This window comes from Ursus americanus, chromosome 21 (genome assembly GCF_024610735.1).
Source record: "Ursus americanus isolate L20-20 chromosome 21, mUrsAme1.1.p, whole genome shotgun sequence".
Classification (NCBI taxonomy): domain Eukaryota; kingdom Metazoa; phylum Chordata; class Mammalia; order Carnivora; family Ursidae; genus Ursus; species Ursus americanus.
The window spans coordinates 45,592,659-45,608,303 of record NC_142147.1 but is presented as its reverse complement, the minus strand read 5'-3'; the positions used below and the strand labels follow the sequence as shown (position 1 = coordinate 45,608,303).

Below are 15,645 nucleotides of genomic sequence, written 5' to 3'. Positions count from 1 at the left end.
CAGGCTGGATCAGGTGTCACCCAAGCTCACACTAATGCAAGGCTTTGCCACTCAGCCCAGAAGCCCTCTGGACTGTCACTATAGGCCGATATGTCTGTCTGGGTCATGGCTGTGTCTCCGAACTATTCAGCACAACAATGAAACAGAGTTGGGCGTGCTAGTTAAATCATGATCATACACTTTGCTTCAGAGACAGCAGAACTTAGTGACAGACCACGTGGTCCTAGCTCTGGATTCAGCTGGGCAAATCTTGAGCAAATTAGCCTCTTTCAGCCCACTTCTCTATTTGTTTTTAACACCAAACACCAAAACAGTCCTAACATTTGTCTTGCGCTAGGTCCTGAGGTGGAACCCAAGACTGGCAGTAAACTCAGTCTGGCTGCTGTTCTTTTTTTTTTGGCTGCTCTTCTTAAGGAGCTTATGGTCAGATGGCAGGGAAGAGCTGCAAAAATGACACCAGAGTGACCTGCAAAGGGGCACAGGCTTCAGGAGCAACACCCAAGGGAAGCAGGACAGTGGGAGAGTTCCCCTAAGGGCCCAGAGCTGGACTCACTGCGGTTCTCCACCAGAATTCAGGCCACAGCTGCTGCTAGGGAAATTTCACCTGCTGACTGAGTAAGCAGTCACAAAGCCCAACCCTGCCCCGGGAGCCAAAAGCCGAGAGATCTCTGTTTGAGATGTCTCACCTCCTCGGTAGTTGCCTCCTCCACCGCTGCCGCCCCCTCGGTTCTGGAAGCCTCCTCGGTTCCCCCCTGGTGGGCCTCTGTTGTCATAGCGCTGGAAGCCGCCACCACCCCCGCGGCCCCGGAAGCCACCACCGCCTCGGTTGTCAAAGCGCTTTTCAGGGGGTGGCCCAGCCTTGCGACCTTCCTCGTTGTACTGTCTCACCAACTTGTCTGCTTCTTCCCGCTGCAGCTCAATGAACAGCACCTCGTCCAGGAAGTCCCCGACGTCCGGCAATGTGAAGTTGGCTAGGAAGAAGGCAGGGCCCCAGAGGGAACAGGGAGAGGTCAGGACCTTCCGTGGTCTGATTCCCTACACCCCCAGGACACTGGCCTGCCAGAAAGGAGACTGGAGAAGGGAGGAGTGACAGAGCGAGAAAGGGTCTCAACCTCTCTGATAATTATCAGGAGTAAACAAAGACCCTCCTCTCTCTCTTCTGAACAGGTGGCCTAAGCCCCACCAAATATAAACACTCCCTCCAGCCTTCCCCAGGCAGGTGGAATCAGCATCCTTATTTCTACAGAGGAGCAGGAGGCCAGCTCAGTACCCCACTGGTGGGTGCCAGAGGCAGTGACTGTGTGGGTCTCTTGGTGTCTGCTCCCATACATCCTCTCCCTCATCCTACCCCGGTCTGAAAACCATGCCCCAAGAGACAGCCTGCAGCTCTTCCATTCACAGCTGCAGCAGACAGGGAAGGAAAGAACAGGAGGAAGGAAAAAATGGACAAGATCTAAAAAGGAATAAGCCAGGAGCTGGGAGGAAGGGAGTGTGGAAGGAGCTTTTCTCTGGAGGACCCTGTTGTGGCCGGTCCCCTGGGAACCGCTCATCTCCTACCTTTCATTTCTAGGACTGCGTGATCTGGGACATCCTTCCCTTCCTCGTCGGTTCGCTTTATTGTCCGGTCTTTTAGGTCCTCATCAGTGGGACAAATTACAATGGCTTTGCGCTGGAAGCCTTCAAATGGTCTCATTTTTCGTCTCTGGGCTGACCCATAAACATTTGTCTAGGGGTAGGTAACAGAAGAGGCAAGAGATGGTACATTATGACTTGGGTTTTTCCTCTGTCAAGTATTATGTAGGCCAGAAACTGAGAAAAGCACACTAGTTCTCCTAAGCAGAAAAACTCAGGAGACTGCTCTTTTTGTGCTTTTAAGATTCTTGAGCCCATCCTCCGAAAATGGACTTGGGATAGTGGCTGCTGACAGTCACAGGACAAGGGGTTCCCAGCAGTTGGGCTTTTAACCCTTATTTGTTCTTGGTATGCCACCTTACGTCCTCCCCCCAATTCTAAAAGTAACACAGGCTCATGGTAAAAACTTCAGAGTACAAGGCAGAGTAAAAATTTACAGTAAGAATCCCTTCATCTGCTTACTGCCAGTCCTTCCCAGAGATAACCTGTACTGAATTCATGCATTTCTAAAAAGAACTGTGTAATTTTTTTTCTTTCTTAAAGCATTTACTTTGAGTCATGCTGGGAGAATCTCAGAGGTACACATGGGAGGTGTTTACAGTCAAACTACGGAACGCTTCACGGATCTGGGGGTCATCCTTGCGCAGGGGCTATGCTGATCTTCTCTCTAACGTTCCAATTTTGGTGTACGTGCTGCTGAAGCCAGCACAGATCTGTGTGATTTTTTTTTTTTAAATATTTTATTTATTTGACAGAGATAGAGACAGCCAGCGAGAGAGGGAACACAAGCAGGGGGAGTGGCAGAGGAAGAAGCAGGCTCACAGCGGAGGAGCCTGATGTGGGGCTCGATCCCACAATGCCGGGATCACGCCCTGAGCCGAAGGCAGACACTTAACCGCTGTGCCACCCAGGCGCCCCAGATCTGTGTGATTTTTAACACAATTAGAAGGGCGCCTGGGTGGCTCAGTCGTTGAACAGCTGTCTTCGGCTCGGGTCATAGTCCCGGGGTTCTGGGACTGAGCCCTGTATCGGGCACCCTGCTCAGCGGGGAGTCTGCTTCTCCTCCTCCCTCTGGCCCTACCCACCATTCTCTCTCAGATAAATAAATAAAATCTTTAAAAAAACAACAAACAAGCAAAAATAAATAAATAAATAAAATAACAGTAGAATCATGCTATGTATTCTCCTGAAGGCTTTTTCACTTAACGTTTCCCTAACATTTTCCCATGCCAGTGTTCTCTTTTAATGGCTACATAATATTTACAGAATGGTTGCCATATTAGCCAGCCCTTTCTGACAGCCGTGTAGACTCTTGTCATCAACACTGTGGTTCTTTTATTTCCTCAGTTCTTCTCTAAAGCATCAGCCCCAACCACAGGCTTTTAACCAGGGAGCTGGGCAAGGGGAGAGCCGGTGCTTTTCCCAACTGCAGTTTTGCTAACGTTCTGCTCCCTTCCTCCAGGTGATGCACAGGTGCGGTGCGTCCTGGGTGGTGCAGGCACCAAGTGGTGCTCTAGAGCACCCCTGACCAAGAGCAGCAGTTGCCAACAACTTCCACTTACAGAGAACCTCCTACATGCCGGGCCCTTTGGAACTGGGGCCCAGACCTGTGGGACGCCAGGGCTCCCCGGGATTTAGCCCATACACCAAAACCACCTGGATGCTACTGGAATTTCCAAACCCGCCCTGGGACCCAGGCACCCGTACAGGTATCCACCCTATCCAAACTTAGACACTCAACACAACTAGAGTGATGAAGAATACCTGCCTTTGAACAACTTTTAGAGGCTCTGACAGGGACTCAAGAAGCCACAGCGGGGAACATGTAAAGGGGCATGCACACAAAAAATACTGTATTTTGAAGCAACAGCCTGGCAGGGTGGAAAAGCCCGGGGTCAAGTCCTAGTGTGGCCATTAACTCACTCTGGCCAGTCCGTATAGTTGCTTCATCTGTAAAACAGAGATGAAGAGCCTCCCTGCCAGGGCTGGTGAGGACGGAGTGGAAACAGATGAAAGAGCAACTGTCCCGGCGCGCGAAGTCCATGAGCGGGGGTCCTGAGGCAGCCTCCGGTACGGGAGCCGTCCTGACGGAGGCAGGCAGTGTGTGTGTGTGTGTGTGGAGGAGTGGCCTGGCACACCCCAGCGCTAATCTGACTTGCTCAGGTCACACCCGAGTGGCCCTGGGTGAACAAGTGCCACTTAGCCTACTTGTCTGTAAAATCAACGTACTGCGTATGTCATAAGTCTCAAGCCCTGAAAAGGGAGAACAGTATGAATGTCAGACAGTCGCTACTAAGACTGCAGGAGTTCGTGTGGGTAAAAGCCCTTGGTTAGCCCAGGGCCTGGCTCACAGCCAACAGTCAACAACCGGGAGCCACTGTTGTTATGGCCGTTACTGGGGAGGGAGGTGTGCCACGGTCAGCCTCACCGTAAAGCAGAGGTGAAGCAATCCACACCTGGGGAAGATCGGGCGACAGCGACTTCCCATCAGAAAGGCATGGACAGGGGCGCCTGGGTGGCTCCATCGGTTAAGCATCAGACTCTTGGTTTTGGCTCAGGTCATAACCTCAGGGTTTTAAGATTGAGCCCCAAGTCAGGCTCTGTGCTCAGCCTGGAGTCCACCTGGGATTCTCTCTCCCCCTCCCCTTGCTCACACTCTAAATAAATAAATAAAATCTTAAAAAAGAAAGAAAAAAAAAAAAAAGAAGAAGAAGGCAGGGACAGTGAGACAGGGTAGAGAGAACATAGGCTTTGGGGAAGAAGCTCGCAGCTGAAAGCCCAGCTGTGTCTTCTACTATTTGTGAGACTGTAGACAAGTCACCTAATTAGCCTGCATCTCAAATTTCTTCATCTGAAAGACAGGGATCAGATCACCCTCCTTCTGGCTCTGGTGAGGATATGCAGATGTGAAAATGTCTGGCATGTGGCAGGGAGGGGGCAGGGAAAGTTCCAAGTCAACACACATAGGGTGGATCTGAAAATAGGGCCAACAGGACTGACACTGTCCCAGGAGAAACTTCCCAATGGAATGCACCAAGGAAAGTTGAATTCGAAGAGAAGACAAGTCACAAGAGATCCTCTCCCAAGACACGGAACAGGAAGCTGGGCTGTGAGTCAGCCAGAGGCCAGGGACCCCAGTGCACATCTACTGGGAGATCTGGGCGGTGGGTGCAGCTGTTCTCTAAACCTATCAGACCCCTGGTCCTAACACACACCAGGCGGGGATGTTCTTCCCTGTTCCCTGGGGAAAATGTCCCACCCTGCAAGGATGGGGAGGAGGACCGTGTATGCCGCAAGCACACATCCCTGCTGTGATCTGGGCCCTGAGGACTGGCCCATGGAGAGGCCTTGGGCCACAGACGGTTAAGAGGCACATCAGGTTACAGAGGAAAAGTCCCTCTCCCCACTGCTCTTCCTGGACTCATTCCTGAAAGCAAAGCAGAAGGTGGCATCTGATCATAGCAAGACAAAATCTGGCCTCCTCCAGCTAAATAATGAGGTTTTCTCCTGGCACAAAAGTCATAGTGACTGTGGCCCTAAACCATTCTGTGGACAACAAATTCCACGGTTCTCGCCCATAAGAAGTGATCCTATTTTGACTGCCTCAAACCCCAAGGACAGGGGTAAATACCTCCCAGGGGTTTTCCAACGGGCAGACATGCCCTGTCAATGTGCTGACAAGGGACAGAGAAGAGAAGCAATGCTGTCAAGAGGGCTAGTTCCTGGGGCGCCTGGGTGGCTCAGCTGTTAAGCCTCTGCCTTCGGCTCAGGTCATAATCCCAGGGTCCTGGGATCGAGCCCCACATCAGGCTCCCTGCTCGGCGGGAAGCCTGCCTCTCCCTCTCACACTCCCCTTGCTTGTGTTCCCTCTCTCGCTATCTCTGTCAAATAAATAAATAAAATCTTAAAGAAAAAAAAAAAAAAAAGAGGGCTAGTCCTTGCGTCTTGGCGGGATGGGGGGAGAGGGGACGGAGCAGACTGTGCTCCTAATGAGAGCTGGCCCGTCCCAGGAAGTGGCTAGACTCAGAGGGATAGTTCCTCAGACACTCTGGAACGGAGGTGCTGAGGACACAATTGGCGAGGGTTTTTAAGACTGCCTCTCCCTCCCCTTATTCCTGGGCTTGGGGAAGGGAAGAAGAGTGTCTGAACCAGGCCAGCAGAAATGCAAATGCTTGGCTTCCTGGAGGAAAGGGAGTTTAGCTGCTGGTGGCTGTTGCTACAGCAAACACAGTGAGGTCAGAGCCCTTAGGCCGGCCCAGCACTGCTCTGGTCACTGGGGGCTGCTGGTGGCTGTTGCTAGGAGACCAGCACAACAGCTAGGTCAGCTTTTCCAGCTGTGTGGGATCCCTCTGCCCAGCTCCTGCTTCTCCCAGTCCCACCCTGAAGATGCTGACTCTAAGAAGGTCTGGGGCTGTCTGTGTTCCCTGGCTATCCCCGGTCCCTAGCAATGTGGGCCAAAGGACAGGAGTTGGGCTTCTCCAAGAAGCTATGTGGGTAGTTCTGGTGGGTGGGGGTCCAGGGGAATGAGGGAGAAATACAGTAGGCTGTTCACAGCCTGAGTTCTGTGAGAGTCCCACTGTCCCCCATCCAGAGCTCAACAGGGTCAGGCTCGCAGGGAGAGAAACCTGGCTGGACCCCAGAGGACCCCATTTAAAGCCGGGGACAAAAGAGCTCACTCTGGGTGCGGGTGAGGTAAACCCAGTGGAAGGAACCACACATGTAGCAAGAGAACTGGCTGGAGTGCCAGCAACGGAACAGGCTGGGGTTCTGGTGACGGGGAAGGTGGAGAAGAGAAACACCTCCCTCTCCCAACGCCTGCCAACAGGAGGCGGTTTACTCTGGGCCTCTACTCTTAGCCCTAGGTTTCTGTCTCATGTGAAGGCATGGCACTTGTCAACAGGGATGCAAAGCAGGACTTGGAACCACACGTCCTGCCGACTGAGGTGGGGCTGGCTGCGCTGTCACATCCAGCCCTGCTTCTGCTCACTGCCTGGCCTGGCTCTGGGCTGTTAGAGCCCAAAGGGAACTCCTAGCCTGCAGTCTCGACTCTGAGGGTTGTCTGGGGCTCTCACACAAGGCCCTGCAGAGGGCTTCTCAAAGCCTCCAGGACAGCTCCTGCTCCTGCCCCATCTCGAAGCTCCATGGTGGGCCAGGGACAGGCCAGGCAGGAGCTCGTTCCAGAGGCTTTCCACGGGTAAGAAAGGACCCCAAAGAGCACTTGAAGCGATGTGGCCTCCTATCTTTCTGTTCCCCTTTCTCTTCAGCCTTTCACCAGCCAGGCAAAGTAAGCCATGTCCCTCTCTGATGAAAACATGACCATGGTTCCCCACTGCCCTCAGGACAAAGTCTCCAACTCTTTTTACCATCGTCCATGTCCTGGCCAGACACCCCACCTCCAGAAAGCTTTCCTAATTTTCCAATACAGCCCCCACCATTCCTGGCTGCGACTTTCTGGGAAGTCAGCAGAGGCCAGTTCTACCAGTAAACCGACTGCAAACTTTAAATAGGTTCCTTTCCCAGATGAGGCCTCAGCTTCCCCTTTGGTCCATTTTTTTCTTGCCCTGCTCAGATATCCCACAGCTATGACACCCCCATGATCTCAAGAGGACTCAAGTCATCCTGAAACATAGGTCCAGGCCCCTACACACCTGAGAGCTTGTGCTCAATGAGACACATCCTAGGACAGGGGCTGGGATCCTGGCCGAAGGCAGAATCCTGGCTTAGACAGCCTCTTTCTCCTTCCCTCTCAAGGATGAGCATTTCTGAGGCCAACCTACATAGGAGAGCCAGGACGGCCAAATGTGGGGAGGTCTGACCACCCAGGACAAATCAGAGGAAAAGGGAGAAGACAGCCCTGAGCTGAGATCCTGGGACTGCAGGAACTTTGCCTGCTGTACTGCTCTGCTATGGGAGTTCTAGCTAGCTCAGGAGACAGCTATGCATCAACTCACCCCTTATCACCGTCCAAGCTGGTGGAGTGGGAGGTGCTGGCATCTGGCCAGGGGTCTACTCTGAATCCTACATCCTACCTCCAGGGTTTTCTGGAACCCACTTTTGGGGCTTAAGCCAAAAACAGGTCAAACCACTGGCTTTAGACCTCTTCCAAGGCCTGAATAACCTACAGCTTCAGGCCCCAAGTCAATCCTCAAATCTGTGGTTAATCCGAGAACCCTCCTCCCCCTCCTTTGGAGGTTAGATTATTTTGCCTCCCTGCTGGCCTGGGTCATCTGGCCTGACCGGCAAGTCCCTCCACCAGGAGGCCAGCAGCCCTGAAGAGCACAGGTGCACCTGGTACAGCCCTGGACCCCGTCCCTGAATAAACGAGCACAGGCAGAGAAGGCCAACAGTAAGTCTTTACAGAGCTCAGCTGTTCTGTGCCGGCTGAGATGCTGGGGGTCTGACTTCCAGGGAAAGCCCACTTTGAAATGCTGAACACATGTTAAGACCATCTACCCTAGGACTATAATCCTCCACTGGGCCACATATTTGAAATGGGCTTCACAGATGATTTATCCAGCAAACTGGGGGTGGGGGGTGGGGGTGGGAGGCAGGGAATACTTCTTGGTATCCAAACAAGGAATCCTCTGAGTGTTAAAAGACCACTGTTCTCTACTTTTCAGGACCCAGAGTCCCACTGAGGCCAAGCTGGACCACAATTTCAAAATGCCCTGGCAAGAAGAATGGGGAAAAGTGAGGCATGTTTAAAAAAACAAAGTCTTTGGGATACCTGGCTGGCTAAGTTGGCAGAGTACGTGACTGCTAATGACAGGGTTATAAATTAAGGCCCACATTGGGTATAGGGGTTAATAATAAAATTTTTATTTTTTTAAAGATTTTATTTATTTATTGGAGAGAGTGAGCGAGTGTGCACGAGCAGGAGGGGCAGAGGGAGAAGCAGGATCCCAGCCCAGCAGGGAGTCCAATGTGGGACTCGATCCCAGAACCCTGGAATCATGACCTGAGCTGAAGGAAGATGCTTAATTGACTGAGCCACCCAGGCACCCTAAGAATAAAGTCTAAAAAAACCAAAACCAAAACAAAACAAAAAAAAGAAAAAGAAAAAAGAAAAAGCAAAAAGAAAAAAAAAAGAAAAAACAAAGTCTTTTAAAGGTGGAGAAGGTTGGCTGTATGCATCATGAATGGGGCTGAGCTGGGGCAGTAACCCTGGGTGACTCTTAGATTATCCTGTGCTCAACTGTGTTTTGCTTTGTTTTGTTTTCATTAGCTCAATGAGGTTTTTTTAAATCAAAGTTTAGTATTATGGGATCATGTTCTTTACAAACGGAAGTCTTCAGGGCTCAATCCTATGACTATTGCTCAGTGGAGGAAAGTACACCTTTTTAGGTCCACCTTCCAGAAAAGCAATACCCAGAGCGAATCTCACATCTCCACCATCACATGAAGAATGCCACTCTCAATACATAACTGCTTGGCAAGATCCTTTAATTTGTCTATCATAAAGAATTATTATCAGCTAATAGTTTTTTTTCTTTTTAAGAACTAATTTTTTGGGGGGGGGCACCTGGGTGGCTCAGTTGGTTAAGCGTTTGACTTGATATCGGCTCAGGTCATGATCTCAGGGTCGTGAAATCGAGCCCCACATCACATCATGCTTGGCGCTCAGAGGGAAGTCAGCTTTTCTCTCCGCCCTTCCCCCAACTTGTGTGCTCCCTCTCTATAATAAGTAAAAAATCTTTTAAAAATTATTTAAAAAAAGAACTAGTTTCTTATTATGTGTTCTTTTCAAATGTTGGCTGAGGCCTCATTTCTTCCACTGTAAAAAGCAGCTTACTGGTTTATTATGAAAAGGATGTAACTCGGGAACAGCCAGATGGAAGAGATGCTTAGGGCAAGATATAGGGAAGGGGCACAGAGAGTCCATGCTGAGTGCACCACTCTCCCCAAATCTCCACTGTCCACCAGCCTGGGAGCTCCTGCTCAATTGTTTTGTATAAGATGCTCGCTTCTAATGCAAAGCCAACTTGGTTCCCTGGAGTTTCCAACCACCTTTCTGACAAGCCTGTCACCACCACCAGCTCTACCCTCATCAGGAACTCTGAATTCATGAGAGCCAAGTATCCAGGGCTACATGTATGAAGGCACCCTATAAGGCTGCCAGGGTGGGGGCGCTATTCAGGTTACACATTTGCACTCACAGGTTTTTAAGAAAGCACAAGTGCAAGGCTAAGGGGAGCAGAGGCTTGTTCATAGGTCTCCAAATACAGGATCTGCTACTTGAGAAAGCCTTCAGGACGTCAAGAATGACATCTCACAGGTGGTAAACACGAGGAACTCATTACTCTGGGACAGGGATCCTTCCTTAACCATGTTTGGGTCCCTCATCCTTTTGAGAATGCTGAAAGCCATGGATGATCTTCCTATCCTAACTCAAAACTGTCCAGTTTTTTTGAGTTTTTTTAAAGGACATACCTGTGCCTACATACAAAATTCTGGCTTAATTTCAAAGGTTCTCAGATCATTTGATGCTAAGAGCCTTCCTCTTAACTGCCAGAAAATATATGACTTAGATACGTACCCAACAGTCATAAAAACATGCTAACAGAAGCTGGGACATACCTATTTTGTAGAGTAATTAGTAACAATCTCCAGGTACTATGGGCCAGATCATGTGTTACATGGGCACCATTACGATCTCTATTTTACACGCCAGGAGACTGAGATCTGGAGGATGAAGTCAGCTGACCACAGGCGCGCAGCTAGGAAGTAGCAGAGTCAGATTCAAGCCCAGAGTGTTCCGGCTCAGAAATCCATGTCCCTTCTGTTTCACTGAATAGCTCTTACCTGACGATGTTTTTTTGGGCTGCTAAGAGCCTGAGCTACGTCTGGGACTGTGTCATCATGTATGGCTGACTGACTCTCTGATCGGCGCTGTAGTCCCAGAGTTTTATGGGGAAAAAAATAAAGGGACCAGGCATCCAGCAGGCCCCTTCCCTTTCCTGGGGCATGACGGGGGTACCAGTAGTACCTGATCTAGGATATAGTTGCGCTTCTTGCGGGCAGCGATCTGGATGAGGCGGTTGAGGCACTGGGTGGCCTGCTGGATCAGGACGTCCCAGCGGCCGGCATAGTTCCGCTGCCGGCGTAGGCCCATCACCTGCGGGCAGAGGGTGGTGAAGAGGTGGGTGGTTCTGGCTGCAGGGTAGCATTCAGGGGTGGGGGTGGATATGGAGAGACCAGGGACCAACCTTACCCGCATTTTATCCATGATGGCATTGGTACCCAGAATGTTGTACTTCTTGGAGGGGTTGGAAGCTGCATGTTTGATGGCCCATGTGGTCTTACCGGCAGCGGGCAGGCCCACCATCATCAGAATCTACAAGAAAGGGACAAATAGGGACCCTGAAGCAGTAGCAGTGGGTGGCATCGCAGCCTGGCACCACCCTTACTCACTGGTGACCTCAAGAGTAATTCAACCTCGTGGCTGCCTCTGGAAAACAGAAGCAATAACAGTGTCGTCCTCACAGTATTGCTGCTGGGGTTCAAAGACATGAGGGGTGCCAGACTCTTTAACAGAGGGCCTCGCATGGGGCAAGCACAAAATTAAGTGCTGTTATTGTGAATATTTACATTTCTGTCCAGGCAGGATTAAGCGGCTTCTGACAGGGAAAAGCCCAGAGAGGGTTATACGCTGGGAATGGTACATGTAGCAGCCACGAGAAGGGGTCAGACCATACACATGAGGTCAAGCATGGTATTTATTTAGTACATCTGGAATTTGGCAAACACTAGATATGACCTAAATGCCTACCAAGAGGGGAACAATTTGTTTGTGAAACCATTAAAAATGAGTCTAAAAAGAGGGTTTCATGTAGTGGGATAAAGCTCACAAAATAATGTTGAGTGAAAAGGGAGGATATCAAAATGCTTTATGATCTCAATTACAAGTGCATGTGTATAAAACAGGCACCCAGCACAGCAAAAAGGACAGCATAAACTCGAAAACTATGAACTTATTTGCAGACAGCAGAATTATGGGAAACTAGGTCTTCACGTTTAGTTTTTTTGAAATAAACATAAAATCATTTATGTATCTAAAAAAACATCGTTTTCAGAGCAAAGCTCACCAGTACAGCTTCTGCAGCCAAATCACCCCCCAAGATCGTCATTTTTGTTCTTAGATAGTCTTGGCCTCCCCGAAGCAGCAGTGTGGAAGAAGCCATGGGATAACTTCCTTCCGGAACCTTTCCAAGATTTAGGTCTCTCACCTCAGCCCCTCCCCCTTCAGCCCAAGCCACACCCACCACACTCCCCTCTCTCTCCCAGCCGTGGGACGCCTGGAGGAAGAGGCCCCTGGCTCCAAGGCCTCAAGGTTGCTCCCTCGGCCGAGAGGCTGTGCTGCTCTAACCACCTGGCAGCAGCGTCTCCCCTCTGCTTTGGCAACAACATGACTCTGTAGAGGTGGCCTCCAATTCGGTCTTCCAGGCCCACTCACCTCACACTCTGCCTTGCTCTTTGGTCCGACAGTGCCCCGGATCCGTTCACTCAGGGGAAGGTGCTGGATAAAAGTGAAGCCTGGGAGGACAGAACAGTAGGGCTCTGCCCGCTGCCCAAAGTTGAACTCCACCGCACAATTCTTCACCAGGACATGAGGGTAGAGGGCTTGACCCCCCAAGGCTTCCTTCTGGATTCGGAAGGCAATGCCCATCCACTTCCCATTCTTGGTGAAGGAGAGTTCCACATCATTTCCACATTCAAAGTCCTAGGAGAAAAAGCCAAAGGAAGATAACTGTCAAAGCTCAGCTTTGGGCATCAGGAGCCAAAACTGGGAGGGAGCAGATGCGGGAGTGGAAATACAGCTGCCTTCCCATATTTAAGTGCCTCCCTCCCCCAGCAGATACATGAGGCGGCACCAGGAAACAGCTGAGGTGTGGCCCTGCCCTCCTTGCTCCCAAACCCCAAAGCTGGGGGATATGACATGTGTCATTTTAGGAAGCTCCAAGTATTGTGCCCAGCCTGCGACAAACGTGAAGGAAAAGGCGATTCTGTCTGTCCTCAAGCCCAGCAAGGGCAGTCTGCGAAGAGAACAGAGGGAAAGAAAGCCACAGCAGGGCCTTTCGAGCTATGCCCAGCTCTACAAATGCTTTCATTTGTTTGTTCGACACATGTTCCGCAGCTCCTGCTCTTTCTGGCGCACAGGTCTATTGGTGATCCGGGCCTGACGGAGCTCAGGGTCTGGTGGGCAATCAGACAAGGACACTATCCTAATTTGGTAAGCGTACCTACCCAGCAGCAAGATTCTCTGAGGAGGGGACCGGTAAGCCAAGTCCTGAACAATACATGGAAATGAGCCAAGTCTGCGGGGGGAGGAGAGAGCCCTACAGAGAAGTGCTGTTTGTGTATAAATCCGATGGTGAGAGAACAAAGGGTCAGCCTGGCTGAAGCATAAAAGATGAGGCAGAAGTAACTTCAGGTGCAGCGGGAGAGCCAGGCATATTTGTTCATTCGACAGCCACCAAGTTCTTACGGAGCAGCTGGAGCTTAGTGGTTAAGACCGTCTGGGAAGGCAGACTGCTTCAGCTGTACTATTCGCTAACTGTGGGACCTTGTGGTTTCATCTAGTTTCCTTATCAAACAAGGAGGGGGGCATGACAAGAGTTTATGTTGCAAAGAGGACTAAGTGGGTTAGTGGGACCGATAAGTCCAAGATGGCAGGCACTGTGGGGAGACATGGTCCCTGCCCTCAGCATTGTGAGGGGCTGTCACCTCGGCAGTTTGGACTCCATGCTGATGACAGAGCAGAGCCCCTGACTTGTTTGAACAGGGAGGCGGCCTGGTCAAAGCCGATTCAGGAAGATCACTCTGGGTGCAGGGTAAAAGTTTACACTTAAGGGAGACTCAAAACTTGGGATCAGATGGCAGACTGAAGCAAAGCACAAGGTCAGGTTCCTGATACAAAGTACGAGACCTGGTATTCTTTCCCTCTTGAATGGGAAGACCACCTTGGAACTTGTCCTTTAAGAAGAGGCAAGAGCCCCTTTCCCTTAAGTAGTTTCCTCACCACCGTCCTCAGTGCTCACAGGACACAGCTCTATACGGTCCTTATCAGTTCATCTCTAAGTGCCCACAGAGGTCAAGATCATGCAGGGCAGACACACAAACATCTGCCAGAGTGAATCCTGCCCAGTCTCTACAGCAGGACCCCCGCCGTATATTCCCACCTGAGCCAAGAGTGGCCCAGGTCACCTCTGCTTTCACGTGGAGACGAGCATGCTGGGGGTCACCCTTCCTTTTGGCCACCAGCTTCACTCAGGGAACTTACCATATTGTACAGAAACCAGCACGCTCAACTAACAAATCCACCACCCATGGGGCCATCTGTCCAAGAGGAAAGTGTAGTCCTGTCACTCCTGCTAAAACACCCTGGTGCTGGTCCAGGGCCTCAAACCTCAAAGTCATCAGGCCCGGTGTTACTCAGAGCTTGCCGGTTTTACAGCCTCATGTCTCACACCTCCTCGGTCGTCCTGTCTCCAAGCACAAAACTCCTTACGGTCTGCTGAAATGGGTTCTACTATTCTTGTTGCCTGGCAGCCATTGTGTCCTCTGTTTTTTGACAGTTGAGAACTCGAGATCTAACATAAACGGACTCCCCCTGGCTTCCCTCAGGTCACTGGTTTTCACACCTCCTCAACCTATCACGCCAAGCCTTTTAAAAAGTTACAACACCCTTTGAAAAAAGGAAACTGCACATGGAATCTTAAAAACGGAAGTAGAGGGGTTCCTGGCTGAATGATCTAGTTGCAGCAGGAGTCAAGGCCTATAGTTCCACATGGGCGCACGCTCACAGAGCCTCACACGCAGATGGGACAGAGTCTGGGGGATGCTGCCATACACTGAGGACATGTTCGACTGCCGCAGCCTCTCTGGAGCGCGGTCTTGGTGGCAGCTATCGAAATTTAAAAATACACCTCTGATCCAGAAAGTACACTTTCAGGAATAAACACTACAGGTAGATTCCCACAAGAATGCAAAGATGGACGTGCCAATCACTTAGCCCAGCACTGCCAACTGTGCTCCAATGGGGCACACTACAGCAAGGGGAGATCCAAGTGTGGAAACGCAGAAAGCCCAGCACTGCCAACTGTGCTCCAATGGGGACACTACAGCAAGGGGAGCAAGTGTGGAAACGCAGAAAGATCCCCAAGATACTGTGGTATGCAGGAAAAGGACACACTGTCACTGCAGCATCGACCACCCCAGCAGACAGCTCCCCGGGCCATCAACAGGAGACCGGCTAAATTAACACAGGGTAAACTGATGCCTGCATCAGAATATGAGGTAGCCACCAAATAAAAAGAAGAGGAACTAACCAAATGTCCACTAACAGAGAACTGAATATATGAATATGGTAGGTGCACACAAGCCCTGCAGACTACATGAAAGAACAAACAGTCTTCTAGGTAGTGACAGAAAAAAATCTCTAAGGTAAATAATTAAGCAAAAACCAATGTGAAATAACATGTATGCTGTGCTACCTCTTGTGTAAAAGAAGAAAAATGACAATCATCTTTCTTGGATTTGGATAAAGGAATCCCGAGGACCGGTGACTCTTGTGTGGGGAGGGCATATGTGAACAATGAGCGGAGGGGAAGGTCTGCAGGAGACTTCGCAGTGTGCACGTTCTGACTATCTCTCTTGATATCTTTGTTTTGTTTTTTTTTAAAGATTTTATTTATTTATGTGACAGAGAGAGAGAGAGTACAAACCAGGGGAGAGGGAGAAGCAGGCTCCCACTGAGCAGAGAACCCGACATGGGGCTCGATCCCAGGACCCCGGGATCATGACCTGAGCCAAAGGCAGCTGCTTAACCAACTGAGCCACCCAGGCGCCCCTCTCTTGATATCTTTGGAAACCAGATATATTCATTAACCATTCAAAAATGTTCTTAACTGAGCTAGATCTGTATTATCTGCATGAAGAAGGAAAGACAGCCAAGACTGACTTAAATGGGAAAAAAAATGCAAGGTTTAGAGCAGTTTGTAGAGCATAAATGTG

The 15,645-nt window shown here is 50.4% G+C and overlaps 1 protein-coding gene and 1 non-coding gene across 7 annotated transcripts in view; both read right to left on the bottom strand.

Annotated features, from left to right (window-relative positions):
• HNRNPUL1 (heterogeneous nuclear ribonucleoprotein U like 1) overlaps positions 1–15,645 on the bottom strand; it is a 36,107-nt gene that overhangs the window by 3,777 nt on the left and 16,685 nt on the right. For all 6 annotated transcript variants that reach the window (XM_045782340.2, XM_045782505.2, XM_045782079.2 and 3 more), the window contains exons 8-12: positions 12,086–12,352; positions 10,844–10,966; positions 10,619–10,747; positions 1,558–1,726; positions 687–971 (exon numbers count right to left, since the gene is read on the bottom strand). In XM_045782340.2, coding sequence (XP_045638296.1) covers positions 687–971; positions 1,558–1,726; positions 10,619–10,747; positions 10,844–10,966; positions 12,086–12,352 — 973 coding nt within the window. The remainder of the gene's footprint in view (positions 1–686; positions 972–1,557; positions 1,727–10,618; positions 10,748–10,843; positions 10,967–12,085; positions 12,353–15,645) is intronic.
• On the bottom strand, positions 2,235–2,341 carry LOC123785019 (U6 spliceosomal RNA). Its single transcript, XR_006777588.2, has one exon. It is a non-coding gene; the product is annotated as a U6 spliceosomal RNA (small nuclear RNA).